Below are 26923 nucleotides of genomic sequence, written 5' to 3' on the forward strand. Positions count from 1 at the left end.
TGCGTCCACTCAAGGGCACCCCGTGGGACGCTTGCGTAACCTAATTACGATCCGCACCATCTCCAGCATCGGACCCACCCAGGGGTGGCCTTCCGTTCGCATGGGACACACCCCGCGACCAGTGGCGAACAATTTGCAGCAAATTATGACAATAATTGCGATCAAACGAGAGCCCTGCGAATCGGTCGCCTTACGCAACGTGATACATGGTGCCATGCCATCCGTTGTGATTTTTATGCTTTCTCGCCGTTCAGTTGCTCTCTCGGTGCCTTTCCGTGCTTTCGGGCGGGAAATGAAGCCTTCCCCACTGGGGTTGGGGTGGAAAACAAAATGTTGCACTGGCGGGAAAAACGGGGTAGGTTTGATAAATTGCTCGCCCGTATCGATGACGGTGCCAAATTGAATGTCTGCCGCGTCGGTGGCACGATGCAAGATAAATCATAGCGCGAGCGCGATATTAATCGTCTCGCCGTAACGAGCCGTTAGGTTCTCGGGAAGGAACGGTGGATGGACGCAGTGGAAAATCCGGGATGCGACGACGCAGAGTGCAATAATTGAGTCGTTATTTTCCGTCGACTTTGTGTGTGTGTGTGTGTTTGGGACGAAACAAAAAATAAATAAATAAACAACACGGATGTTTTCAGCAACTGGCGGCATCAATAACGAATTCGCAAACAAACAAGCCGACAGCTGGAGGCAGCAACAACAACAAAAAATGCCCTCCAATTTACAGTTAATGTCAGCCTGGCGATTAAATATTGAAACATCCCGAGCGGGCTTCTAGCTGTCGTGTTTTGAGCGTTTTTTTTTGTTTTGGGTCGGATTCTCTTGCACGAGAATTGCGATTCCACGCCAACAACGCGCATTTAATTGCATTCGTTAACAACACTAACAACATTCGCAGGTTGATTCATTTTACGATTTGTTTGAACGAGAGCATAAAAAAAAGGTGCGCTGTTTATTTTTTACGACCCGCCGAGCACCGCTTTGCGAAGAAGTGCGAGATGTTAAATCCTATTGCCAAACCCCATCCCTCCGGATGGTTAATCTTCGGCAAATCTTAAACACAGGCGCATAAATCGTCACCCGTGATCGCCAGCGTGCCGGGCGAGCTGATACAAAACTTTCCTTCTGCGTTAGCATACATTAGCATAAAATTTCCTTTCCCACCCTCCGAAAAAGGGAAAACGGTTGGCTTGAAAGTGAATCGACCCAGATTTCGTCCCGGCAGTTCCCCCTGTCGCTGGTGTGGATCGATAAAAATGCAAAGTTAGTCTTCGATTTCCTTGCCAATTTATGGCCTGATCCGGTACGAAATTTCGCGTGTGTGTGTGTGTGTGTGAAAAAAAATGTTTCGTTCTCCTTTCTCATCTAAAGCGCGTCCCACACACGAATGACGCCGCTATTTATCATGGCTCGAGGATAAGGATTCAATTTCCTGCACAAATTACATTACCCCGACGGATATCACCCCGAACGAAACGCGCCGTCCCGATTTCAGGCCGCGGGTTTCGGCCGGGAAATACCCACTCCGGGTGTGGCTTTCAGGTCAAGCATGGCACGTTCTCGCGCGTGGCACAACGGCCATTTGGGTCTCGCGAAATAAAACCCCCTGCTCAGCCCATTTGGGTGTCCGAAATAAATGTACAGTTATGCACGCATGCCACTGTCTGCTTGACCGCGTTTCCATCATGACGGTGCCATAGCAACCGCACCCAAAGCCGGCACAGGTTTGGTACAGGTTTTGCAGCAGGCCATGGGAAACCTCTTAAACCGATACGGCGCTCCAGCCGACACGATGGTCGAGAGAAAATGACGCGCTTCGTGCCGATGACCTCTTCGGCCCGGTTCTGGAACGTTTTGGGTGTGGCTGACGTCGAGCAAACACTGAACCCTGAACACCTTCTACACCACCCGGGAAGGGTTCTGACCCGACAATGGGGGTGCTATTTACACAAACCCCGCTTGAGGGTTGGCTTCGCGCCCGGTGGCGGTTTTCATCCCTCCCGAGTCTGGTTTTGAAGTCGTCCTAACGAGGTGGTGCTTGGGTGCTGCGGTTTAGGGTCGTTTAACTCCACCCAAGTGGGTTTGTGTGCGTGGCCAACACCGCCACCGGCAAAACGCGCGGCTCATTAGCCCAACCTTGAACTTGGGAAAAGCCGGACGCGTCCACGGCCAGGCACGGGACGAGACTCGAGCGCGAGCAACCGGTTCACCAGCCACAGCTCACCGAAACCGGTTGCGCCTGGTAAAGCGCCACGCAGATTCGCTTGACCGCCGTCAGCTTGGGTTAAGAAGATAACGAAACCGCGAAACCGGTGACCGGGCGGATCGCGGCCACGGAAGCGAACCATCTCCGGGGCCTCGCGGTCCATGATGCGAAACGTGCGAGAAGGACATTGTGAGCGAGAGAGAGAGCGAGAGAGACACGCGATAATCAACGGGGCGCAGATAATGCACGCAACCAGCGAGACGCATCCTCACGCCAAGGACACAAGAGTCAGTGTCACCTTTGGCGATCGGTTCATGTTTCCGGCCGGACACCACGCCCTGATCGGTCGCGTAGGGTCACGAAGGACGAACCAACCCGCCGGAGGCGCCGTGGAAAATCAAGGACCCCACTATGGTGCGGAAATAAGCGCCGGAAATTAGAAATGCGCCCCGGAACCGGAACGAGTTCGCTGCCGGGTGCGTTATTTCATCCGCCTTCGGGCCGGTGCGTGGGTTTGATTTTGTGGAAATTTCCCACAAGGACACGCCGATGGTCGAATGCAAACGCTCGATAATCGGAAAACGGCTGGAACAATCGGCTATATTTATCGTGCCAACATGGGATGGATGTTCGACGTGTTCGAGCAAACACCCATCTAACCTCTACAAAATGAGTGTGCAATCGTGCGGATCGATGCAGCTTTTGTGGATTTCAAATTATTGGTGGCATTTGTGGTTTGAAATGGTGGGCGATTTTGGGGCTGGAAGCCATACCGCGATTGCCTAATTGCATCCGTTTGGCATTTCCAGCCCACGCTGGCTGCGCTGTGGGTGTTTTCCACGAACGGGAAGGTGCAATTTCATTATTCCTTTAATTATTTGCGAGTTTTTGAAACCACGCGTCAAATCAACCGAGCGGTTCATTGTTCAAAATTCTGCAAACAGCCCGGAACCGGGGATAACGTTCCCGGAGCGCCATTACATAAAGCCGTCAAATCTTAATTACGATCGCTGGATTTTTTTGCTGTTGTTGTCGTGGTGTATTTTAAGCAGCGAACAAAGTCGCACAGTCGTTTCAGTTTCGCGCTTCTACTGTGACCTTCTTTGGTTGCGTTACTTTCACCCAACCGTCCGATGGTCGCCGCACGGGGAGAACTAAATGTCAAGTACCAAGGCCATAAAACTGCATCGCCACCATGCACGCCAGCGAAGCGAAATCGGCGGCAGCAACGAAACAAAAAACATAACCCACGTATCCTCTCAAAACCGGTTCACACGCGCATCCCTGGAGCAGCGTGGCGATGAGCGAGAGAAAAAGAAAAGAAAAACGGCGAAAACCAGCCTGCTTGGATGCGAAGCAACCTGTTGGAGCCGTTCTCGCCGAGTTTCGAGCCAGTTCATTTGCCCGTCACGCTCGATTGTTGATTACCTTTGGCAATTTCGAGCGCGCCCACTACTGTGGCCGAACCGATTCCAGCCACCAGAACCGTCCAGGGTTGGGTTCCTTTTCGTCCCGGTGCCATTTTCGTCAGGACGGTGTGCCATTGCGTAAGCTTCTCACGTACGCCACGCCACGTTTTAACGGTGTGCTCTTCGCTTGCGTTCGCTCCACCACACTACGGTCGTAATCACGTTTCGTCACGAGCTGGCCGGCGTTTTTCCAGCGCTCTTCTCTTCTTAATATCAATCAATGTGGTTGAGTTGGCAGATTTTGGACTCTCTAATTTTCACCTCCCCTACGACCGCACCGAGATGGAGCCGTAATTGTTGGGCTGCCGTGCGGTTTGCCGGAAAATCGAGAAACATAAAATCATCCACCTTAATACGGTTTGAGCTACATGCGTGCGTGCGTGCGTGGCCTGCGGGCTGGGGAGGTTTATTGTCTTTCGTTCTGATTTCCGGCGCCCCCGGAACGTGGGTCAAGGGCCTACGCGATCTTGCGGTTCTCGTTGACGCTTTTATTTGCGGCGGGTTTTTTTACGAGTTGAAAGGAAATAAATCGTAAAACGAGTGCCCGCGAGTCCGTTGCTCCGAACATGGGCGTTCCGGAGTGCTTGGGGAGCTTTTATTTTGTGCTTTTTCATTCTTTCACCATCCCACACGTACCGAACATTTTTCTTATCTCTTGCCGTTGCCTTCCTGGGGTGGAAACTCGCGGAAAAAGCGGTCCTCTTTCGGTGTGCGAGGACGAACTCGATGCCGTCGCCACCGGCCATCAGGCGGTTTCATTCTCAGCCTCAATCACCCTCACAAAGGCCGCGCTGTCTTTCACGTCGGGAAACATGATTTTTCGTTTTACGAACCACACTCCGGTCCCAGAGCGATCTCGGGCTACGTGCCGATGAGCCCAAGCTCGAAACCCCGGGCCCGAAAGGCCAAAGATAACCGAGCGCCTTTGTTAGACGGTTTGGACGAGACCGCAACCGGCGCCAACCGGTATCGGAACGGGCAGTTTTCTTCTTTCGTTCTGGCGGTACTCCGACAGCGAGAGAGTGAGACTGCCAAAGGCCGTAAATCTTTGCAAATGCATTGTCCCATTTCTTGCTCCCGCCACGAAATGCCCTCATTCTCGTTCATTAGCATTCCCGCCGGTGTAGGGAAAGTGTGTATCCATACCGGGCAGATGGAAAAGGTTCTCTGCTTTCACTCGAAGCGGGACAAGCATGCACTAGGCTAATTGAGACACGGACCAGCGGGTAAATAAATACCCACCGAGTAGTGGCAAAGGACTCACCCAGAAAGGTGCATCTTGACCGATCCAATTGAACGAAAGTGGAAGCGCTTCCGGAAGAAAAGCGCCTTGAGCGATGCAGATGAAAGGAAAACCGACACTCGCTCGTCGGGTTCTTTTATGTTTTTAGGTAGGAACGTTTAAATTAACGCCCGCAGCTAGAACCGTGGAATGGAAATGAATTTATGCGGCCTTTACTTTTTCTTTTGCCCTGCGGAAAAAAAAGCAAATAGATAGTTTTCATGGCGTATGCTCTTCGCTGGTGCATTTATGAATGCAAATGAACATTGCTCCTAGCCGTTATTGCACGGTGTTGAATAAATGAATAAGCCCGGAGGACTATCCGTGGTTCTGGGAACGAGGCGCTGACTCCCAGTGCTAATGGCATAAATTAGCGTGAATGCTAAATGGTGTATCAATTGAGCCGGAATGGAGTTTTGCCCCAGAACGGTACACCCGTTTTCCCAAACAGCAACCGAATATATTTCCTTCATCATTTGATGCAACAAACCGGCGGACTTTTATTAGCAGGCACTTTTATCGATCGATGGCCAACGTCCCGTGTGCTGGATACAACGCTAAATGTTGTCACATTTACCAACCACCAGCAACCGTTCTCGAGCCGGACCGATCGTGAGAAGCTGGAATGGAATGGATGTAGAACACGCTCGTTGCGGTTCGTAGCGGAAATTGATTTTATATCACCACGCTCCCGCACGCTTTCCGAAGGTTCTACCGCAAAAGCCCTCAAGGTTGGAATTCCATCACCGCCTAACCCACCTGTCGCGCTGGACACAGATTGAGCCACAGCCCTGACGAAACGGGCGAAAATCCCTTCTTCTCGAGTTCTCCGTCAACGAGACGAAAGACGTCAACAAGTGCACTCCGAGCACGATGGTGCTGGGGTAAAAGAGACCGACATCCTCCGTGAAACGGTTGCTTGTAAATAGTGAAAAGCTCTTCCTTAAAGCATCCCTTAGTACCTTATCTTCCTGTCAACTGGGTAAAGGCATCTCCGAGCGATGAAGAAGCCTTTCCCCCGAGAGCATTAGGTGACACTTTTACGCGTAAGCTGTTGCTATTTGTAAAGGTGCCCGAGTCTCGGCGAAGGTGCTGTGCTCTTGTCCGTGGCTTTACGAGCTACCCTTTTTCGGAAACGAGCTCGCGTTAGCATTGCCTGCCATATATTGAACGCAACGCAACGCAACAAGCTAGGATGTGATGTCGCTTTTTATCCGCACTCGGCGCTCGTCCTCGTAACATCTCGTGCCCTCTAAGGGCAGATGATGAGCATGAGGTTCAGCTTCGAAACGCGTGCCCTATTTGAGCACCTACCGACCCCAAAATCATCGCTTCCGAAAAGGCTCATCGAGGGAGCACGAGACGACGATGCAATTTCTCCTCCTTTGGCCGTTGGCCTTTCGCCACCGATGAGCCACCTGTGCACTGTTCGTACCCATATCGAGCTTGTAAAACAACCCTTCACTGTATGTGTGTCACAATTTTCCGTCGTGTCAATCTCTATTAGCTGACTTTTCCTCGCTCAGTGGCCGTCTAGCAGTTCCGTCGGTGTCGGTAGCGCAGGACTTTCAGCATCTCTAAAGCGCTGAGTTGTCGTCTGGCGCTGCTTGGATTCCCCAGATTCCCACATCGCAATCTAGTGGTTGCTTGGGTTTTCATTCTTTCTCGTTCGTTCGTTTTAATGGCACGGAACCGACCGGACCGAGTAATGAAATTTTCACCATCAATCGTCTTAATGAACGGTTTTCCCGGGATTTCCCATCCAACGCAGTATGGCACGCAGCAGCAGCAGCTGCAGCTAGCGATCTACGACGCCGATCGTTTCGATGGTTTTCCTTTAGCCCGGTTGGCGTGTAAAACGAAAGCAAATCTTCACCCCACCCCATGGGTAGGCTCAAGTTAAGCCGTAAAATGAAATTACACGCGCAAGTAATTAATGTTGGAAAATTTTCGGGACACCATCGTGGCGGATCTTCGCCCGCTTGCCCGTTAATTGCAATCGATATACCCTCTTTCGGAGCGAAAAGACGCTGGGCTGGGATTACACTAACGAGGAAATGTTTCCAGCGATAAGATTTAACGTTGCAACACGACCGGAACACAGCCACCATCGATGGGGAAGCTACGGACGCACGGATTTTTTTGGAAGGGGCGAAAGATTGTGTGCTAGCAAGCAAGGAAAATGTTCAAACACTTTTGCGGGGGAGCCTTTTTTTCTGGCTGTTTCACCAAGCAAGAAGCTTTGCATTATCGTGGCTGTTTCCCGCAAGATGATTTCCCATTACCGAGATAATTCCCATTACCCAACGCGCGCAATCGCCCATTATCGCGATTAAAACGACAGCCCTGGCAAGTTGGGTGGTTTTCGCGTAACGGGTTGCAACTATCAGCCCGGTTCGATCTACCGAATTGTTCGGGCATTTTTTTTCTGTTCCCAAAAGAATTGCATTTGCATTTGATTTGCGGTGGCGTGGGTGGGTTCCGATTATTTAAGCCTGTCGGTTTTCGTTTTTGTTTCATCTCCTGTTGCCGTTCAAACGCAAAAATGTCGATCTTCGTCGATGGCGTGCATATTTTTCGGCTTTCGGAAAGCTCACGAACCGGGCGATCTCACGCCTCCTCCGGTCGATGCATTTTGCAATCGTTGATTACACAAACTCCTCCGGACCTGGGACGACCCTGGGATGCGGCTTTGAGCCACTTTTCCACCGAAACCGGCAATTTTATCAAATCTTTCAATTATTCTCCAATGCACCGCATCAAGTGGAAAGTGTGTGTGTGTGTGTCTGTATGCGGGGGTGAGTTTGGATGAACGTACATGCGATGGGTGAAGAACACTCCGACGAGTCAGTGCCTCCCCCCAACGTTAGTGAAGTCATTGCCGTGAAGCCCTTGTGCATCGATTGCATCGAAACCGTGCACCAGCAGGGTTGGAGTGATGCTTTTTGCTGTTATTGTTAGCCTCAGCCACGTCAGCAGCTCGTTAGCAGTCATGTTTCTGCATTATCGCTATTATTTTTCGTGCAGATCCAATTTATTTCTTCCGGCAACCGGTGATTGTTGCCGATGTTCGGGAGGGCGAGCTTTGTTTCGGCGGCGGCTGCGGTGAGCTCCGTGTATCGGCTTACCCAGGTCGTCTCATACCAGCGGACGTGCTTTGTTCGTGATGTCGGTCGCAATTGCGGATGGAGATCGATTTCCACAGCCTCCCGTAAGCCGGACAAGACGCCGGTAGTCGCGTAGAATTCACCATGCGGGAAGTATGACGCGGTTGATTGAGATGCCGAGCGTTCGCAGTTTTCCGGGAAACGCAATGCGTCGCTGGGAAGAGTTGCTTCAGATGGGAGAGAAGGAAAAAAACTAACAACAACAACAACAACAACCGCCTACTCGGAAAGCGAAGCCGTTCGAGAGATGAAAGTGGCACACTAATTGACACCAATTAATTAAGCAACCGAAGGTGGTCTTATGCGCCTGGAGGGTATGCAATGTCACCATGCCAATGGAGCGCGTCACGATTGGGTTTGATTATTGTTTTTCTCGCGACGATTCGTTTCCGGTTATTTGATGCGTATGGCGAGAGGGTCAGGTTGGCGATGCGTTCTATCGGAAGCATAATTATCTCGATCGGAAAATTACACTCACGCTGATTAGTGGAAGCAATCGTGAGACATTATCGGACCGCGCGTATTCGACACGTTGCCGAGTTGTCGAAGCCAATTCCGCACTTCAATCACTTTGGGTTTAATTCATCATGCTCGTTTGCAAGCCGCGGTTCGTTCGCACTCGCACAATTATTGCAGCGAATTTCAGCGAAGCACTGCGGATGCAATAATTGTTCAGATTGTTGTTCAGATTCGTGCGCCAGTGAAATGGTTTGCTCCTGCGGCACGTGGCTACACAGCCGTACATCGTTTGACCTGGCCACGACATTTCACACATCGCACACATGCGCCATTCACCGCACTCATGCGCACCGGGCTACAAGGTTCAAACCCATCCATTTCCGTGATGCAATGATGGAACGTGTGGTTCAAGATGCCGCCGTGCCGCCATTCTTTCGCTTAAGCATCGATCCATGCGTTGGTAACCAGCGGGACGTCCTTGCTCCGATTGTTACCGCTCACGGTGATCGAGATGTACGGCGCATTCGAAAGCTGCGAAAACGACCAACGAAAAACAAAACCCCCTACCTTGCTGGTGCTGATGCACGGACGTAACCGGAACGTTTCACCTTTAATTTGCAGCTCTCCACTTGTACGCGAGGACGACGTGAAATTGCGCCACAGGCTGCTGGTGGTCCGGTGACAGGATGTCGTCCTGCGCGTGTCCTATGACGAGCCCCGTCGGGGCAACCCTGGCGGCGTTGTGCGGTGGCACACAGTACATGCTGTTCATGGGCCTGCTGGAGGTGTTCATAAGGTCACAGTGCGATCTGGAGGATCCTTGTGGCCGCACGAAGGTAAGCGACTCACGCCACGGTCGGGGCCCATTTCTGGGTGAAAGGATGCCGCCGGCGGGAAAACCGGTCCCGGTGAAAATGGGCCCTCACTCTCCATTAATGTCGATCGGTTGCTTTTTTTTGTGTGTGTTTGGTGTGGATTTTGTAGGCCAAATCATCCCGAAGCGTTGACTACGAGTATGACTTCATCGTCGTCGGTGGAGGGTCCGGAGGATCGGTAATTGCATCGCGGCTGTCGGAGATCAAGAACTGGAAGGTGCTCCTGATCGAAGCAGGTGAGTTCTACTGGCGGCGTACCCGCACGAACGGCAGGGAAACGCGAAACGTCTCAAAAGCGAAAAGAGAACGGATCTCGCGGTTTTACCATTCGAGCATAGCTCGTCTCGGTTGGCTGACCTCGGTGTTTGGAGACATTCAATCGAGACTTCTTGGCGGACTGCCCCAACCCTCGCAAACTCGAATCTCACCCGAACCTGTTGCAATGCTTACGCAATCCGCAAACGCTCATTTCTTCCCGCCAACGGTACGAGCAATAGAATGGGAGATTCAAATAAATGGCACCTACTTTCACGTAGCCGTTCGCTCAACCACCACACCGCGGTCACGTTTTTTGAGGTTACGTTCGCAACCGCAGGAATAGCTCGTTTTCGGTTATTGCCATTCGATCGGTATCGCCCTCGGTATCGCTCTGATGCCACAATTAACGCCACACGATCCGTGGACCATGAGATTGCGATGAGGATAAACATGATGGCACACATTAGCGTGGCGTGTTGTGCCTTTCCGGTCACCACGTACACCTCGCATCGCCTTTCCGGAGCAAGCCAAACTCGGCCACCTGCCAAATACGTCATCGTGGAGAACCTCAACAGGTCCCGCGCAGGGACAAACATCCACGTTAATGTCCTTCCCTGGCGTGTAGGCCATTAGCCGGAGCAGATTTAAATCGCACTGACCGTGGCCTCGCACGGGTTTTGTGCACAAATGTGAGCCGCAACATTGACGCATTAAGCCAAAAAAAACCCTCCCCATTCCAAAGCGGAGATTCCTCTCACCGAGATTGACCGTTTTGTGGTGATGGGGCTGCTGGTGTCCAGCAAGAAGTACGCGTGGAAACAGGGAAAGAATGGACCTGACATTTACTTTCGTAAAATACCGGTCGCTTGGGACGCAAGTCCGGGAGCTGGATGATTATTGCCAAGTTGACTTTGGCCTTTCGCCCTTCCACCTCCTCGAGAGCCCTCGCGCAATCCCACCCAGGGACCCAAGGAGGCGTGCAATTGAACGAGCTGCTTTGGGCAGCCCGAAATCCCCGGCCAGCTGCCCCGATGACATTTACTGCCTCGGGAACTCGGCTAAGCTCCCCGGCACGATGAGCGTGATGTTGGAAAGCTGCTCACAACCCCCACCGGGCGGGTACGTTGGCTTCTTTTAATTTTCGGGGTCGGTCTGGTTGGCCTTTTCATTCTGCTCTTCTTTGCTTCTTGTTGTTTTTTTTTTGCTTGGTTTTTTGACTCCGATCCGAGTCCGGTACGATGTGAGCGTAATGTCAGATCCAACCAAAACCTTGCACCATTTACCAACGCGATGAGGGTCAAGGGTTTTTTGCATTTCCCTCTGGGATCACCCTTCGGCTGCGTCCTTATCACCCTGCCAGAGCGCGAGTTTTCTTCTCTCCGTTCCTGAAACATTTGCCCGCCATTCTGTATCGCATTGCGGGACATTTGTTCTCCAGCAGGGGGTTGCGTCGATCCGTTGAGCAAATTGAGCACGCAACGGGTGGGTTCATATATGCCGAAAGCAAAACCACCGTTTATGCGAATATAATGGATTCGCACGACGCGACGTTACTACCCCAACGTCAGTTTGACATAACATGCGACTCGGTATGCTTTGATCGGTCACCCAGCCAACGTGTGACGTGCGCAATCGTACCCATCGCAGCAACCCGTTGGTTGAGATGGCTGTTTGGAGCTTTGATTCAAACGCTCGCTCGTCACGGCTCATTTCACACGATTAGCATCGATTTTCGTTGCATCGCGCAATTGTGCGTCCGAGGTACAATTATCGGACCTCTCGATGGGCACCTCTGACCTTGACCCAAAAAGTGCACCCTGCACCCTTTAGCGCAGTGCATCGTATGGAGCACCAGCACCATTCTTTTGGATAAAGTACGCCTCCTCTCGGTGGCAACACACTCGCACAGCGCGGCAAAACAACCGATGCGCCACAATAGCAAAAACCCCGCACAACGCTCCAGCACACGTGCGTTCCAAACGCGCCAAAGATTCGCGAAACATTCCACGCGGCCTCGCGACTCGCGTTGCTCCAGCGCACGAGGAAACAATCATCTCTTGCGGCATGGCCGCGGCAGCGTTCTTCGGGCGGCATCAGCCCCTCACGGGTCTTGCGCGGAAAGTGTACAAAGTGTTTACCATGTTGCTCTCGTTGCAAAAATCGACCGAACCGGCCAATTTGCGGCCGGTTGTGGGGGTCCAACGGCCTAACACCATCCGGGTCGATCGGTACGGCCAGGGCCCCGGGAAGCACAACGTTCATTGGCTAATCGATGGGCATCTCTCGGTACAACGGGTGGCGCATCGGGTTCGCAAACGGTATCCAATCCGTGCCGGTTGGGTTCGAGATCGGGCAGCCGTGGGTTAGGGACTGAGAACTAGGTCGGGCCTGTTTTGCTCGCTGCAATTAGCATCCGTTGCACGAGGTGAGCGCGAAACGTGTTGCACAAGTGGCCACGGCATGGCTGTTGTGGATTAGGTTTGGTTCGGATTTTTGGCCGGAGCCAACCTTCAGTGCTAATCGATAATCGATTGACGGAGGAGGGGGCCCGATTAGCCTCCAACCGTGAAGCGATCGAGGTGGTGTGACAATGCTTACAGCGGAGATTAGGAGATTAAGAAAACACCAGCCCGCTTTTCTCGAGAGCGCTCGCTGTATGTGAACTAACGGTTTGCGATATGCTTTTCAAATGGAAAATAGCAAGCAACAAAAAAAAAGCTCCCTTTTATTTGGGGAGAACCAAGCATTCTCACATTTGAGTCGCTCTCTCCCTCTAGCGCTGATTGGAAAGCAAAATTTTCATCATTTCACTATGTCCCGTGGTGGAGCTTTTGTGGAAGAAAAAAAAAGCGACCAACGATGGTGAAACGAACAGCGCCTCTGCGACGGTACGAGCTGTGGTTGGACTGTTTTGCATACGCTTGATTGCGGGATGGGCTCCACAATTCAATTACATTCTCAAGAGCCCCTCCGTGCCATAGTGCAGTCGTTTGCCTGATGATAGTGAATGGAGGTGACTGATGATAACAGAAAAAAAAGTATACACACAGAGCAAACCGAGCCAATCTGTCGGATCTGCTTCACGAATGTCAACGGAGGCGCGCACTGATGTCGGTTTTTGGAGCTTTTTCCAGGGCATGCTGAGCACATCACAATAACCACCACCGCAATGCGGGCCTGCTTTGATTGACAGCGGACAAAATGCAGCGAGCGAGTGGTCCCGCTTTGGGGCTACTTCTGCTGCCTCTAACGGCCAAAAACCTCAACAACGAAAAATCTCGCAGAATGTTGATGATAAACTCGCCAGGCAAACTCGCCTCGGTCGCTCATTCAGCCTCCCAAATGAAAGAAGGTGAAAGAACGACAAAAAAAACATGAAAACGTACACAAACGCTGCACGCAACGCAAGCGGCGGTGTTTGGAAATTAAATTCTGGCGCAATTCAGTGTAATGATGCATCATTAGCGCTTCGATGGTCGTTTGACAGGGTTGCATTGCACCCTGCCTGAACCCTCGTACTTTCCACCCGTGGGAGGATAATGAACGTGAATAAATTCAATTACAACTCTCTACACGCTGCGCTGCTCTTCTAAACGGATTTGTCTGAAGATTAGCGTAAAAAAAGTCCGGAGAAGAAAATGAGAGCAAAAAAAAAGCACATTGAAAATGGTACCGACACTGGAAAGTGATTGATTATCGGGCGAAATAAGAACCCCCTGGTGTGGCTCGTATTACTCGCGCATGGATGCGTTCCTTACGTAACAGAATTTTAATAACACCACCCCCAGGAACGCTCTCACCATGGGGAGCCTTTAAAACGAGATCAATGATGTACCCACAGTTCCTCCATTCACCTCAGCATCGGACACAGAGTGCTAGGCGTTCACAACACCACATCATCTGGGTGGAAAAAGGGGGGTTTTTAGCTTCACACACATGCACACACATGCACACACACACACCTTAGCGGTAAACACAATCGTCGGTATGCGTCTTGCGGCAAATCCCATCTCCAGCAATGCAAAAATCTCACCACCCCCCGAGAAGAAAGGCACCCCAATCAAAAGCCCCGGGAGAGCTGCCGAAGCTTTTTGTAGCGCTTACCACACCCTGCCCCCGAGGCGATGCCCTTTCTTCTCCTTCTTCGCCACCCACACACGCGGGAGCGTCTTTCCACACATCAAATATTGTTTCTCTCGGCGTGCGTTGCTGTTTGCACATCATCTCGTGGGCCCGCCCGAGAATCAATTGTTTCCCTATCGGCTTAATCATTCGAGCGCAAGGGCCGGTGCGATTCAAGACCCAGCCTAATTAGCGTTGTTTGCCAAGCGGGGTCGGTGGCTGGGTGGCGCAACGGGGCCCATTTTGTTTTTCGTTTCTCATGCGTATTCGCATCTGCGTGTCTTCTTGCGGCAGGACCGGACGAGCCAACCGGGGCACAGATTCCGTCCATGTTCCTGAACTACCTCGGCAGCGACATCGATTGGAAGTACAACACGGAACCGGAGCAGTATGGGTGTCTGGGTTCGCCCGAGCAGCGGTGTTATTGGCCCCGTGGCAAGGTCCTTGGTGGAACGTCTGTCCTGAACGGCATGATGTACATCCGGGGCAACCCGCAGGACTATGACGATTGGGAAGCGGCTGGGAACCCGGGCTGGAAATGGAAGGACGTACTGCCGTACTTCATGAAGTCTGAGGACAACCTGCAAATCAACGAAGTTGACTCAAAGTACCACTCAACCGGGGGCATGTTACCGGTGGGTCGATTCCCCTACAATCCACCGTTTTCGTACTCAGTGCTGAAGGCAGGTGAACAGCTCGGCTACCAGGTGCAGGATCTAAACGGTGCCAACACAACGGGCTTCATGATCGCGCAGATGACGAACCGAAACGGCATCCGATTTAGTGCGGCTCGTGCTTTCCTGCGACCGGCTGTAAACCGCGCCAACTTGCACATCTTGCTTAACACCACTGTCACGAAGGTCCTTGTCCATCCGACGTCTAAGACAGCGCATGGAGTTGAAATCGTGGACGAGGATGGTCATATGCGCAAGATCCTGGTCAAGAAAGAGGTGATTGTTGCTGGTGGTGCCGTCAACTCACCCCAGATCCTGATGCTCAGTGGTATTGGCCCACGGGCACATCTCGAACAGGTGGGTGTACGACCGATCCACGATCTACCCGGTGTCGGACGGAACCTGCACAATCACGTGGCGTACTTCATCAACTTCTTCCTGAATGACACCAACACGGCTCCGCTGAACTGGGCCACGGCGATGGAGTACTTACTGTTCCGAGATGGGCTGATGTCGGGCACGGGCGTGTCAGCGGTGACGGCCAAGATCAGCTCGAAATATGCCGAACGCGTGGACGATCCTGATCTGCAGTTCTACTTCGGTGGGTTCTTGGCGGACTGCGCCAAGACGGGCCAGGTTGGTGAGCTGCTCAGCAACGACTCACGCTCGGTGCAGGTGTTCCCGGCCGTACTGCACCCCAAGAGCCGCGGTTACATCGAGCTCAAGTCGAACGATCCGCTCGAGCATCCGAAGATCGTCGTCAACTACCTGAAGGAGGATCACGACATTAAGGTGTTGGTCGAAGGCATCAAGTTCGCGGTGCGTCTCTCGGAAACGGACGCTTTGCAAGCGTACGGTATGGATCTCGATCGCACCCCCGTGAAAGCCTGTCAGGATATGGAATTTGGCACGCAGGTATGAGTGAAACCCTCGGTCTTCGATCATTGTTACGTCTGTTCACTCACTTTTTGTGTGTGTTTTTTTCTTCAGGAATACTGGGAATGTGCCGTGAGGCAGAACACTGGAGCCGAGAATCACCAGGCAGGTTCGTGCAAAATGGGTCCCACCAGCGATCCAATGGCCGTCGTAGATCACGAACTGCGTGTGCACGGTGTACGGAACCTGCGAGTTGTGGATGCGTCCGTTATGCCGAAGGTCACATCGGGCAACACGAACGCACCGATCATTATGATCGCTGAAAAGGGCGCCCATCTGTTGCGCCGTGCGTGGGGAGCTCGCTAGGACGTGCCGGCGCAAGGATGCTCCGGTGACGCGCTAGCATTTACGCAAATTGGCATAGATTCATTTACCACGTAAGCGTACTCGTCGCGTAATCTTGTTTGTATGAGGAGGCGTCGCATACCGGCGCGTTTATCGAAATTAAAGCCCCGTGAAATTAGAAAGGTCAGGACGGACAGACCCTCTAGAATTGGTAACGTTCGCCTTATTAAGCGAGCCCACACCCGGAGGCGAAAACCAGACAAAACGTTCACACTTCGATAGCGACACATTTCTTCGCTCTTAACCGCACGCCCCATCGCGCGTTGTATTAATGTAAAGTTAAATTATGAATATCAATAAAGTTTAATTATGGTACAATCGAAAGTAGGGCTGCTTTATCGCGCACCAAAAAAAAAACGACCACGAGACCAGCAGAAGGTTCGTTCCAGAGAGTGGGTTAGCCAACGTTTATTTCCATCGAATTCATCGCGTTATCCAATCAACCCGCGCGGCCGGGCAGTCGAGTCCTCGCAAGTTCGCCAGTTCACTAGTGGTTGTTGTTGCGGTTCAGCCGGTTTGCGAGACGAGTTCCGAGCTGGTTCGGGATGCCACCACCGATGTTCGACGGCATGGTAGCGTTCTCGGCACCACCGGCCGGGTTCGACGGTACGGTCGTGTTGAGGTTGTTCTGCAGATCACCCGGGTTCGTCTGGTTACCACCCATCGGAGGCTGCACTTCACCAACGCCAGGGGTCGTCATGCCACCGGGCAGCTGGTCGAGTTGGGGCGCAGCATTGATGGCTTCATAGAACGGGGCGAAAACAGGCCTCACGTGAGTGCTATTGAGCAGAACCGGTGAATGGTGGCGAATTGGATAACTTACCGACAACGACGAGCAGGATCGCAAAGGCAGCCACTTTGAAAGCCATTGTTTCGAACGGGTGGTTGGTTTGGGGTTTGCTAGTTTGGCGTTGGTACTGAAGACCGTTGAAGACTGATGTGGTTGTCCGTTGGCCGGGGTTTGTCTATTTATACCGGGTTTGTTGCCCACGCTGGGAATGGGGCTGTATTCTAGGTGTCTCGGTGATATCTGGAAGACATATTAATTATCCCCTCGATTCCCCTCACGGTGGTGCGATGTTGGGCAAATTACTACTTTCGTTCGCACATTAACCTAATTTCGAAGCTCATTTTTGATGATTAAAAGTACAAGCAATTCTAATGCGTTTTCCCATTTCATAACATTTAATACATTATATATTAAACGACTAAAAAGCTCTGCTTTTTCAGAGACGAAAGAATACAAGAAAGAACAATAATTTGAAAAATATTCAACATGCTGTTTACATACACAAAGTAATATTAAATTTACTAGCAAAATATAACCACCCACAAAAGGGCATTAATCAATGATCACCGCTCAGAACCACGATGAACATCGGTTACCGCGTAATGATAGCAGCATATCGCCTTTAACAAGCAACCGATTATGCGTTCCATGTGCTGTCGAAGCAACCGAAGCGATAAAAATGCAATTTCAGTTCCCTCAGGTGCAAAATGCTGTTCAATTTGTAGACAACACCGCAGGCTAATTACCGAACTATCGCCCCATGCAGCAGGAGTATAAATACGTTGGGTATGTTCCTTCTCGGCATACACTCATCATTCCGCGTTCTAACAGCCACCCAGCGAGTCCACTCCAACGAATAGCAAAAATGGCTTTCAAAGTAGCTGCCATCGCCGTCCTGTTAACCATCGTCGGTAAGTGATAGAACGTGTAGGCGTGTGATTGTGATGAAAATAACTTTTCTTCATCTCGACTCCCAACTCCCGGATGCAGCCATCAATGCTGCACCCCAACTCGACCAGCTGCCCGGTGGCATGACGACCCCTGGCGTTGGTGAAGTGCAGCCTCCGATGGGTGGTAACCAGACGAACCCGGGTGATCTGCAGAACAACCTCAACACGACCGTACCGTCGAACCCGGCCGGTGGTGCCGAGAACGCTACCATGCCGTCGAACATCGGTGGTGGCATCCCGAACCAGCTCGGAACTCGTCTCGCCAACCGGCTGAACCGCAACAACCGGCACTAGAGGGTCTCGAATCGAAACCACCGAACCGTGACACAAGATATGATGTAACACGCGAAACACACCGCCCACGTATTGGTGGAAGAATAAAACGCTCCCCGTGAATTAAGGCAACTTTCTGCGAGAATGTGAAAATGTCTACTCCGCGCAAGCTGTAATCGGATTTTGATGTGCGCATTTTCCCAGGCCAGGACATCCTCCGAGCAAGGGTGGCTTTGCTTTATTACAACCGTACACCGTAACTCATCCCTGAGTCGGTTGTGCCATCGCACCGGTGCTCTCGGATAAGAACCATAGTTTATGATACCCACTCAGGCTGACAGGATGCCTCATCGGTATCGTCCTCGTCCTGGGTGGTGACATCAGTGAACGCTTCGTATCCTTTGATCCATTCCACCGTAATGGGCTGTTTAAAATTCATGCATATGCCATACATTACCGATCCGGAGCGCTCAAGCACGTCTAATGTGACAACAAAATTGATTTCCCCGACTAGCACTCTCTCCACGTGCCAGGACCAATCCGGGCTCGTGTTGTTAAAGTTACCCTACTGGATCGAGTTCGATAGTAAAACTTGCTTTTTAAATGTTTCCTAAATTTAAGTAAATGATTCCAAAACAACACTGGCTGGTTTGCTTGCGGATCATCACGCACGCCGATAAATCGAGCATTTAGTTGCACGCCATGCAGGTGGAAAATTGAAAAACCAGATAAATTATTTCTATTACTCAATTACCCAGAGCGCGTGAGCTGGTTTTTGCGCGCTATAATTGAGACAAACCCATCATCACACAAACAAACCACGAGCGTAGTGTATTCAAGGTTTTTACATCAATTTCACCACCCATCACCGGGTGAACTAGACAATAGAGACGAAATTGTAACGTGACACCGTACCGTCCGCCAACGGTCGAAGGGAAATGGTTCTGTATCGGTCCGGGCCGGAAGTGGTCCGATCGTAATTCGATCAAATTGTCCATCATGGCATGTCAAGACATAAACGTCACTAACCAAACGTGCGTCTGTCTGTTGTAAAGCCCTCTGGATAGGGTTATATAAAATCGACTCACCAAGCAGGCATTGGATTTATTTCGCCCACAACGCGGTACACAGTGTGTTGTTTGGGAAAGTCTGATAAGTGTGTAGTGTGTCCCTCCCGGGTAAAACGTTCGGTAGGTTGAAATTTTGAACGGGTTTTTTGCATCGAAATTTTCACCCGAAAACGAAACATCCTCACCGGAACCGCTGACGCAGAACGCATTATTCGTTTCGCAATACCATTCCACCGACGTGGCAGTTTTCTCCGGAGAGCTGTCACCGAGCATATCGCACCCGTTTTCGAATCGCTTATGAAACCGAACTTGCCCCACGGGAACAGGCAGGTTGTCAGCAGTTTTAGTGCATACATCAGCGAGCGGCCGACCCAAACGGTTTGCTGCGTGGCCACGCATCCTACGATTGTGGTCCCTTTTCATCGGCCCAAAAATGGGACGTGTTAAATCCTGCGTCCTTTTTTTTAAACGGGCCCGCAGCACAAACCTCGCACGGAAACGGAATTAGTGAACATTGCCAGCCAGCCCTGCGTGTAACAATGACGCAGTGTTGCTCGTGAAAAAGAGAATGTATATTGAAGTTCGCGTAAATCCCTCCTCGGGGTAGATCTACTTCATAACAACAACAACAGCATCGTTGCCAACATGCTAGACAGCATGTAACGACCGGGTTCACAGGAGGCGCCCACCATCCCGTCGTTCGTTTATATTTTAAACTCGTTTGGAACAAATTTCTCGGGAAAGTTAAGCGTGAAAAATGTCTCCATTCGCTGCTCCAACGGTTCCTCTGTGCCGTTTCGTAGCGTCTGTCTCCCGCCGTTGCCATGGAGAGCGAACCTGGCTTTGAGTGAAACTTATAGACGAGCTCGGTGTCGCCCTCTAGTGGCATCAATTTCACATCCTTTTCTATAAAGGAAGCTGCGGCGCAGTTTATTTTTCTTCTTTGTGCTGCCTTAAAAATCCCAATATCCTGCCATCTCGGTCGAGCGAAGCGAACAAGCTCGTCTGCAGGACAGCCGCTTCCTGGCGAGGCCTCCACCTCGTGTGCGTGTGCGTGTGTGTGTTCGACAATGCACACAATCCGTGCACGTGTAAGGGGCGCCAGCCCGACCTCACGGAAAGCCTCCATAATTGATTGCCGATTCAGTGTGATTTACATGTGCTTACTCATGTAGTGCCTCCGTGTTTCGACTAGGCTAGGAACGGCTTGACGCAAGCTCTGCGGCATCGAGCGGTAGCATAAATAATCCTTAGAACACATTAGGGGATTAGCTTTGGATGGTGATTTTATTCATGCGTGTTTGCTTCAGGGAACGCATTTCCGTTACAAGTCTACAAAATGGGCCTACCCAACCCGGGAAATTGGTTGGGCGTGTAATTCTTTTCGGCAACCGAGAGTTATGCAAGTTTCCATTTAGCGGTCTCATGCATAAACATTGCGCCAGTTTGCGAGTAAACGCGCCGCCTAATCGGTTCGAATAATTTTGGATGTTTATTTAACAGTTCCCAGTACTCACAACCTCGCCGTCCGGCTCGTCTAACATCCAGCAAAAGCTCTACACCGAAGGCTACATTCGTCTGAGCTGCTGCCCGCGCTACGATAGGCCTCTAGCAAAGCTCCACCCAATAACCCAATATCTACCGCTTTGGTAAGAGGAACGAAAATATCACGCTGCGAGCAAACAATTCCAGGGACGAATATGTTCACCCTTCGCGGTCGGAATCTCGAAACCCGACGCCCTCGTCTAGCGGTCGCGTCAGGAAAACCCTTCCCGTAGCCGTGCCAACTCGCCAAATACACGAACGCTGGCACTGTTTACTTAAAACGTTTGAAAAACGCACACCAACCAACACACACACACGCACACGCTCAGTCACGCAGCTGGGACCGCGGGAAAACAATACCACCCACCCATCGCCGGGACAGCGGATGCTGCGAGGAGGGTGAAAATTTAAAGCGCTATCCTTTCCATTTTCCACTTTTCGGGAAGGCGAATTCCGAAAGCTTCGACAGCGCGGTGACCTTCGGCGGGTTTGGGACCGGAAATACCGCATGAATCATGCACGCCACATTTATTTGTGCTACCGCGCACCTCCCATCACACCCGACGCGTCCCGTTTTGTCCGTGAAATTGAAGGCGGCTTCCGTTTTTATCAGCGCTGCTCGCCCAAGCGCGCCCGAGCTGAAACGGACACGTGCACCTTTTTGGTGATTGCGCTGGACGGAAAAGGCTCACCTTTTTCACCGTGGGAGGAAAACTTTCGACTCGCCGGCCGTAAGGGACGGTATCGGTTTTCTGTATTTTCTCTATTTTCGCGTATACTCGTGCTGTCCCGGAATTGAGGGGGTTTATTCGTGATTTCGATTGCTTGTTTTCGGGTGGAATGCCTGAAGGGGAGTTTTCACACGGCACGAAGCTCGGATTCCTCGCGTCCGTGGGGTTTCGCTTCGTTCGCTGAGGAGTCAAATTATTATTTTTCCTTCCAAGCCCGGTTTTATCCGTTTGCGGGAACCACCATTCGAAACGTCCTTTTATCTATCGCCCCGATCGCAACCCAAGGATGGACGGTGGGGATGAAAATAAATATTAAATTTCCACCGGCCCGAATCGCGCCGAAATCAATCGCGGCTCGAACCGTCGTCCGTCGTCCATGGAATGGAATGCCAGGCACGGGAGTTTTCACCACGCGAGTCCACCAAACGCGAGAGCTTTTGATGTCGACGTAATCGCGCGCGCGAGCAGGACGGTAGGCAGCTTTTTATTTCGTTTTTCAGATGTTCGGATTTGCCACTCGCACCGCGGCTAATCACTCGCCTCGGAATGGCGTGCGTCAGGCAGGAGCTGGTAATTATGTGCCAACATAAAACCCCGACGCGCCTCAATGAGCTTTTCCGTGGCGCGGATTTACCGCGGATCGGTTGGGGTGCGGTTTTTATTGTTTCTTCCCATTTTCTTCGCGTTGTTTTCACGCAAAAGGCGAAAGTGAACGGCGAGGAAAAACAACGCGCCGTTAACGTTTGAAGCCTGTCTCGCTGGGGGCTTTTTGATATATTTTCCATCGCAATTAAGCGAAACCGAAAAACGTGAAAAACAATACAATATCCCTCACACCCGTTGTGGGTTCAGCGTTCTGTGCCACGCGAACGATCGTCGGCTTGCGGATTGCGTTAAGCGCCAGTGGGGTCGGAAAAACGATCATCACGACATGTATGGTAATGAAACTACAAGATGCCACCGGGTGCCACTTCGAAGAGGATTAAGGGAGAAAGTTTACGGTGACAAAACATATCCCGGCTGGTGCACCGCTTCCAAAGGTGCTTTTATCGCTTACCTAGCGACGAGCCCCGGAGGTTAAACGACTTCCCTTCGCTGTGTGCTCGCGATTAATGTGTGAAAACATTATGCTACCGGCTGGTTGGCTGACTGTTGCTTGTTTTTCGCCTCACCATGCATGTAGCCGCCCCGAAATCCCCCCAACAGTAGGAAGTGGACGTCGAAGCCGATCGTCGACAACAGGAATGAAACGGCACCATAATGGGGCGTTCGAGTGCGCCCTAGTACTTGTACTACTGGCCCCACTGGCCATATCGAATGGGGCCGTTGCGTGCAATATGTTGAACAACGACGCCACCGAACAGCGAGCAGGTGTACTGGCGGATCCAACCACCGCCCAGACGATGCCCGAAATGGCCCCACAGGACGCCGTGGCCCAGTGCAATCGGACCTTCATCATCCAGCCGGAGTACCTGGCTGAGCTGAACGAAACCGGCAGCTTCCCGGACGAAACCGATCGGATACCGCTGGTGTGTAGAACCAGCTTTTGGGTTTCATTTACGGTCCCTAATCGATGGGTTTTACTTGCAGTGCTTCATCCGGTGTTATCTGCAAGCGCTCGGCATTCTGACGGAGGACGACAAGGTGAATAAAGAGACGGCACTGGCCCTGAACTGGGCCTCCTCGGGTGAAACCGTCGACGAGTGTCTGGACGAGATGAGTAGGTATCTGAGGCACTATCGTTGAGGCACTATTTTCGACTGACGACTGCGGTTTGGTTGGATTCCCTTTTTTCCCCAGCGGGTTCAAGCTGCGAGAAGGCGTACTACTTCACTCGTTGCGTCATGACCCGGGCGCTGGTGGATGGCAAGAGCAAGGATAATAAATAGAGAACTCACCCTGGTTTGGACGAGCCCACCGAGCATAAGGAGCCTTTAACGGAGAGCACAATAAATCGCACCCATTCGCAGCTGCAGCTAGAAGCTTTCGTTTTATTTCTAGTCGATCCCATATACCCCTTTTGTTGTACGGCTACCCTTTTAAGTTGCCCTTCTAAAGCTGCTGGTTAGGATCGTCGACGCAACCGCACCTCATGCGGGAAGGCGAGATTCAGCGAGATCTGGTACTGGTAGCGAATGTCCTCGAAACGCAGGTCCGTCGTCAGTTCGTAGCTACGCAGGATTTGCGCCAACAGCGTCTTTAGGCTCATCATCGCGTACCGGTAGCCAATGCAACCACGTGGCCCTCCACTAAAAGGCAGATGGGCGTACGGATGCCGTTGGCCAGCCTGATCCGCAAGAAATCGATCCGGATCGAAATCGTCCGCCGTCGGTCCCCAGATGTCCTTGCGACGATGCAGTGCGTAGAAGTGGAACAGAAACACACTCCCGGCCGGTATTCGATGGCCATCGAGCACGAGTTCGGTCCGGTTCTGGCGCCCAATGATGGGTGCAACCGGCATCAAGCGCATCGACTCCTTCAGCACACACTCCACGTAGGGCAGGTCTTTCATCAGCTCGATCGTGATCTCTTGATCGGGTGAAAAAACGCACCCACTAACCTCCGCGTATGCCTTGGCCTGGACTGCGGGATGCATGGCCAGCAGCAGACAGGCATGTGCTAATTGTGTTGCCGAGGTTTCGTTACCCTGAGTTGGTGTGTTTAGAAAAGGCAATTTTGCAATACGCTAACTAGAGACGGGGAAAGAAATGTACTCATGGCCGCCGATTAGCACTTACCGCGACGATCATCGTGTAGATGTGGTCGGAGATTTCCTCGTCCGAGAAGTGACGCGCTCCCGGATCCGTCAGAGGCATCTTCATGAGCTGATCGATGAAAATTTGCGGCTTTCTGCCGTACGGCTCATCCGCCGGGTCGTTTGCGTTTTCATCGGCACGCTCAAGCCGTCCGATTTCTTCCCGTTTGTCTTGGATGATCTGAAAATGAGCCTGAGCTATTACGCGGGCCAGCTAAAACCAACCCACTCGAGACGGAACGCACCTTCCTCGTGAACTGCTGACAAATGCCGATCGCTCGCATCTCGTTGCGGTACAACGCGGTGAGCTGATAGAGCAGGTCGATGTGCATGAAAATGTTGAATATTCGTACACCGATCGTTTTGAGTGCCCTGTTGAGGGGTTGGGGTGCAGTCAATTATTCAAATGAATTTAGAAGCCCACATCGAACCCAGCCCGGAAAATCCTCTCGCCCGTTGAGTGCGTGCGGCCGGAACGATTAGCTAATACACCGCGCGGTTGCACCGAAATCAGCACACCACCATAGGCACCACTTTCCGACCACATTCGGCCACAAATTGATTTGATTTCCTTGTAACCATCACGCCACCCACTACGGTTGGTATCGATCAAATTGGCACATTATCACCTACCGCTAGTTGGGCTGAATTTTCCCGCCGCCAGTCGTCGCATGCATATTTAATTCCCGCTCGCGATTTTCCCGACCCCCGGGTGGTCGGAAAAGTTTTTGACCACCTTCCCCGGAAAAACGTGCGGAAAAACTTACACTTCCAGGTTGGCGATGAATTGGTTGGCACCTTCGCGCTCAAGCACCCTGCCACCAAGCGAGGTACGGCTGATCATCTCGAGCGTGCAGGCCGAAATGTACTCGAGGATGTTGCACCGATCGCCGGTTTGAGCGTAGCGATCGAGCCTTCCTACTAACCGCCGTGTACAATCGTTGAAGATGGGCACGAAGCTCTCGAGGATCCGCGCATTGAACGTGGAATTGAGCGCTTTCCGATGTGCCTTCCACACGTCATCTGTCGGGATGGGATTGGAACACTGTTACTTATTGGGTGCGATCGTCGCACGGTCCATTGCTCACATTTTGCCGCCAACAGTCCGTTCGGTAATCGCACCACTTTGTACAAGTCCGGTTTGGCCTGGCAGTCCGGATGGGTCAGCACTTTCTGGATGAGATCCGGATGCGTGACACCAATGGCTAGCTGTGGTCCAAAGCGCATCGTGAACAGACGATTGTGCTGCCGAAAGTGTCGATCGAGCACCAGGAACACTTCACCGGGCGTTTTCCCAAGGAAATCACCCACGTTTCCAAGCCACCGGTGGGTAGCTACGGCCCGAGGGATTCCATCGGCCCAGCGCAATCGCTGCGCCCAATAGGACGAGATCGTCAGGACGCACAGGATCACCGCTAACAGGAGCAACCCGGGAAGCATGATTTCGAAGCGACCGTTTTCACTGCCGACAAAAATGCAACTGTCTGGCTCGGCCGGGGTATGCAGGGCCTAGGCTTCGATGCACATGCACCTAGAGCCTCGGGGGGAGTGTGCGTTATGCTCGGCCAGGGTGGTAAAGTTTCCGTGCGGCGATAGCGTGTCTCGGTCTCCCTCCCACCTGCGCAAATGGCCAACGGTGCGTGTACAATAAAATCGAAAATTAGTGCAACTATTTTGCACGGGACGAAGGAAGACACGGCGGATACGGGAGGGCACACACATGCGTACGCGATCATAATTCATGCAATTATTTTCTCGATTTACCGACCCCATCCGAGGAGGCCATTGTCTGGGAACTAATCGTCCGGCGACGTCTCGACGTTTGCGACGTTTGCGTTTTACGCTATGCTCTTTAATGCCATCCGTGATGTCTCCTAACAACCTGCAGTCGGAGGTTACGAATGGCTGCCCACGGTGGGAATGAAAGCGTGGATCAACAAAACCACGCATAATAAGCTATTAAAAGAATGCCATCAATCATACAGCGGCGTGCAAGTGATGCAATTCAATTCCTAGAATACTTCGCCGGAATCGTTGGAGCTGCTGTTGCATTACATTCATTTTAAAACGAAATAACGATGATTTCACGAACTGCCGATGGGGTAGATTGCGCCATCGAAGGGTTGACTCTCGGAAAAGCCTTTTCCGAAAGCTCTTGTCTCATAAGCTTCATCCCTTTTTAAGCTATCAACCCTTATTGCGGTGACGTCAAAATTCATCGCTTCGCTAGCATTTCGATGAAACATCGCACGTGTGGCATGACACGCTTGATACACATCGACGCCATTTTTGACAGCTACGCAAACGCTTCACCGAAACGCTTCGTTTTGTCAAATGTTTACCTTTTGGTTGCGCATCGACGCCTGGGCAGGTATGGATAAAAGAGAAAATATTGACTGAAAAGTTATTCGCAAATAGATTCCACGTACGTCAGGCCTCTGTAAACGACGATTGAGCTAGCAATAGAGCAACGCACGGTCCGGAATCTTGCAAGTTCCGTGCGGAGAACCGTGTCTCGAGGATAGTGACGCCGCGCCAGCTTGCGTCATTTGTACCGACGATTCACGATCCGGTGTCTTTTCCTGTTAATACCATTGTTCTCGCCGTCGTGGAGATTGTGTTTCGATTGCAGGAAGATTGACTTGACGTTCTTGCGATGGGATTTGCTGGTTCAAGAACGCCAAGCCGACAAACTTCTGCATCATGAAATGTCTGCAAACTGAGTGTGGTTCACGGTGATGAAGGTGGTAAGCGATAGGATACGGCGGCAAGCTTAATATCGATTTGTGGTCCGACTTACGCGCCACCCAATCGATATCGTCAAAACGCCGCCCGGACCACGTACTAATGCGTGCTACTATGTGTTTCTGTATCTGATTTTCTACCACCCGCCGATGGGAGCGAGAACTCAATTTTGCCATGCTGTATTGTAACCGCATACAAAACAAAAATTGATTTCGTTCCACATTGGGGGGCTTGGTAGAAAATTTCATGCGTCGATGCGTTAGCT

The 26923-nt window shown here is 51.7% G+C and overlaps 5 protein-coding genes across 5 annotated transcripts; 3 read left to right on the plus strand and 2 right to left on the minus strand.

The window, feature by feature from the left end:
• Window positions 1–403: 403 nt before the first annotated feature.
• On the plus strand, window positions 404–16057 carry LOC128722057 (glucose dehydrogenase [FAD, quinone]). Its single transcript, XM_053815876.1, has 5 exons — window positions 404–414; window positions 9275–9425; window positions 9574–9700; window positions 14139–15433; window positions 15509–16057. Exons 1-5 carry the CDS (start codon window positions 404–406, stop codon window positions 15758–15760), a joined length of 1836 nt encoding a protein of 611 aa, XP_053671851.1. The 3' UTR covers window positions 15761–16057.
• A 229-nt stretch (window positions 16058–16286) lies between these two features.
• LOC128721114 (uncharacterized) lies at window positions 16287–16693 on the minus strand. Its single transcript, XM_053814836.1, has 2 exons — window positions 16623–16693; window positions 16287–16540 (listed from the first exon to the last, which is right to left on the minus strand). The coding sequence occupies exons 1-2, from the start codon at window positions 16666–16668 to the stop codon at window positions 16287–16289; spliced, it is 300 nt and encodes a 99-aa protein (XP_053670811.1). The 5' UTR covers window positions 16669–16693.
• Window positions 16694–17454: 761 nt separating this feature from the next.
• On the plus strand, window positions 17455–17833 carry LOC128721119 (uncharacterized). Its single transcript, XM_053814842.1, has 2 exons — window positions 17455–17500; window positions 17580–17833. The coding sequence occupies exons 1-2, from the start codon at window positions 17455–17457 to the stop codon at window positions 17831–17833; spliced, it is 300 nt and encodes a 99-aa protein (XP_053670817.1).
• A 4535-nt stretch (window positions 17834–22368) lies between these two features.
• Window positions 22369–23127, plus strand: LOC128722072 (general odorant-binding protein 84a). The gene is made up of 3 exons (XM_053815890.1): window positions 22369–22687; window positions 22749–22878; window positions 22959–23127. Exons 1-3 carry the CDS (start codon window positions 22403–22405, stop codon window positions 23045–23047), a joined length of 504 nt encoding a protein of 167 aa, XP_053671865.1. The 5' UTR covers window positions 22369–22402; the 3' UTR covers window positions 23048–23127.
• Window positions 23128–23136: 9 nt separating this feature from the next.
• LOC128722071 (cytochrome P450 4C1-like) lies at window positions 23137–25353 on the minus strand. Its single transcript, XM_053815889.1, has 5 exons — window positions 25002–25353; window positions 24681–24936; window positions 24159–24285; window positions 23897–24094; window positions 23137–23805 (listed from the first exon to the last, which is right to left on the minus strand). Exons 1-5 carry the CDS (start codon window positions 25351–25353, stop codon window positions 23224–23226), a joined length of 1515 nt encoding a protein of 504 aa, XP_053671864.1. The 3' UTR covers window positions 23137–23223.
• Window positions 25354–26923: the final 1570 nt, after the last annotated feature.

The sequence above is a fragment of the Anopheles nili genome, chromosome 2 (assembly GCF_943737925.1).
Source record: "Anopheles nili chromosome 2, idAnoNiliSN_F5_01, whole genome shotgun sequence".
Lineage (NCBI taxonomy): Eukaryota > Metazoa > Arthropoda > Insecta > Diptera > Culicidae > Anopheles > Anopheles nili.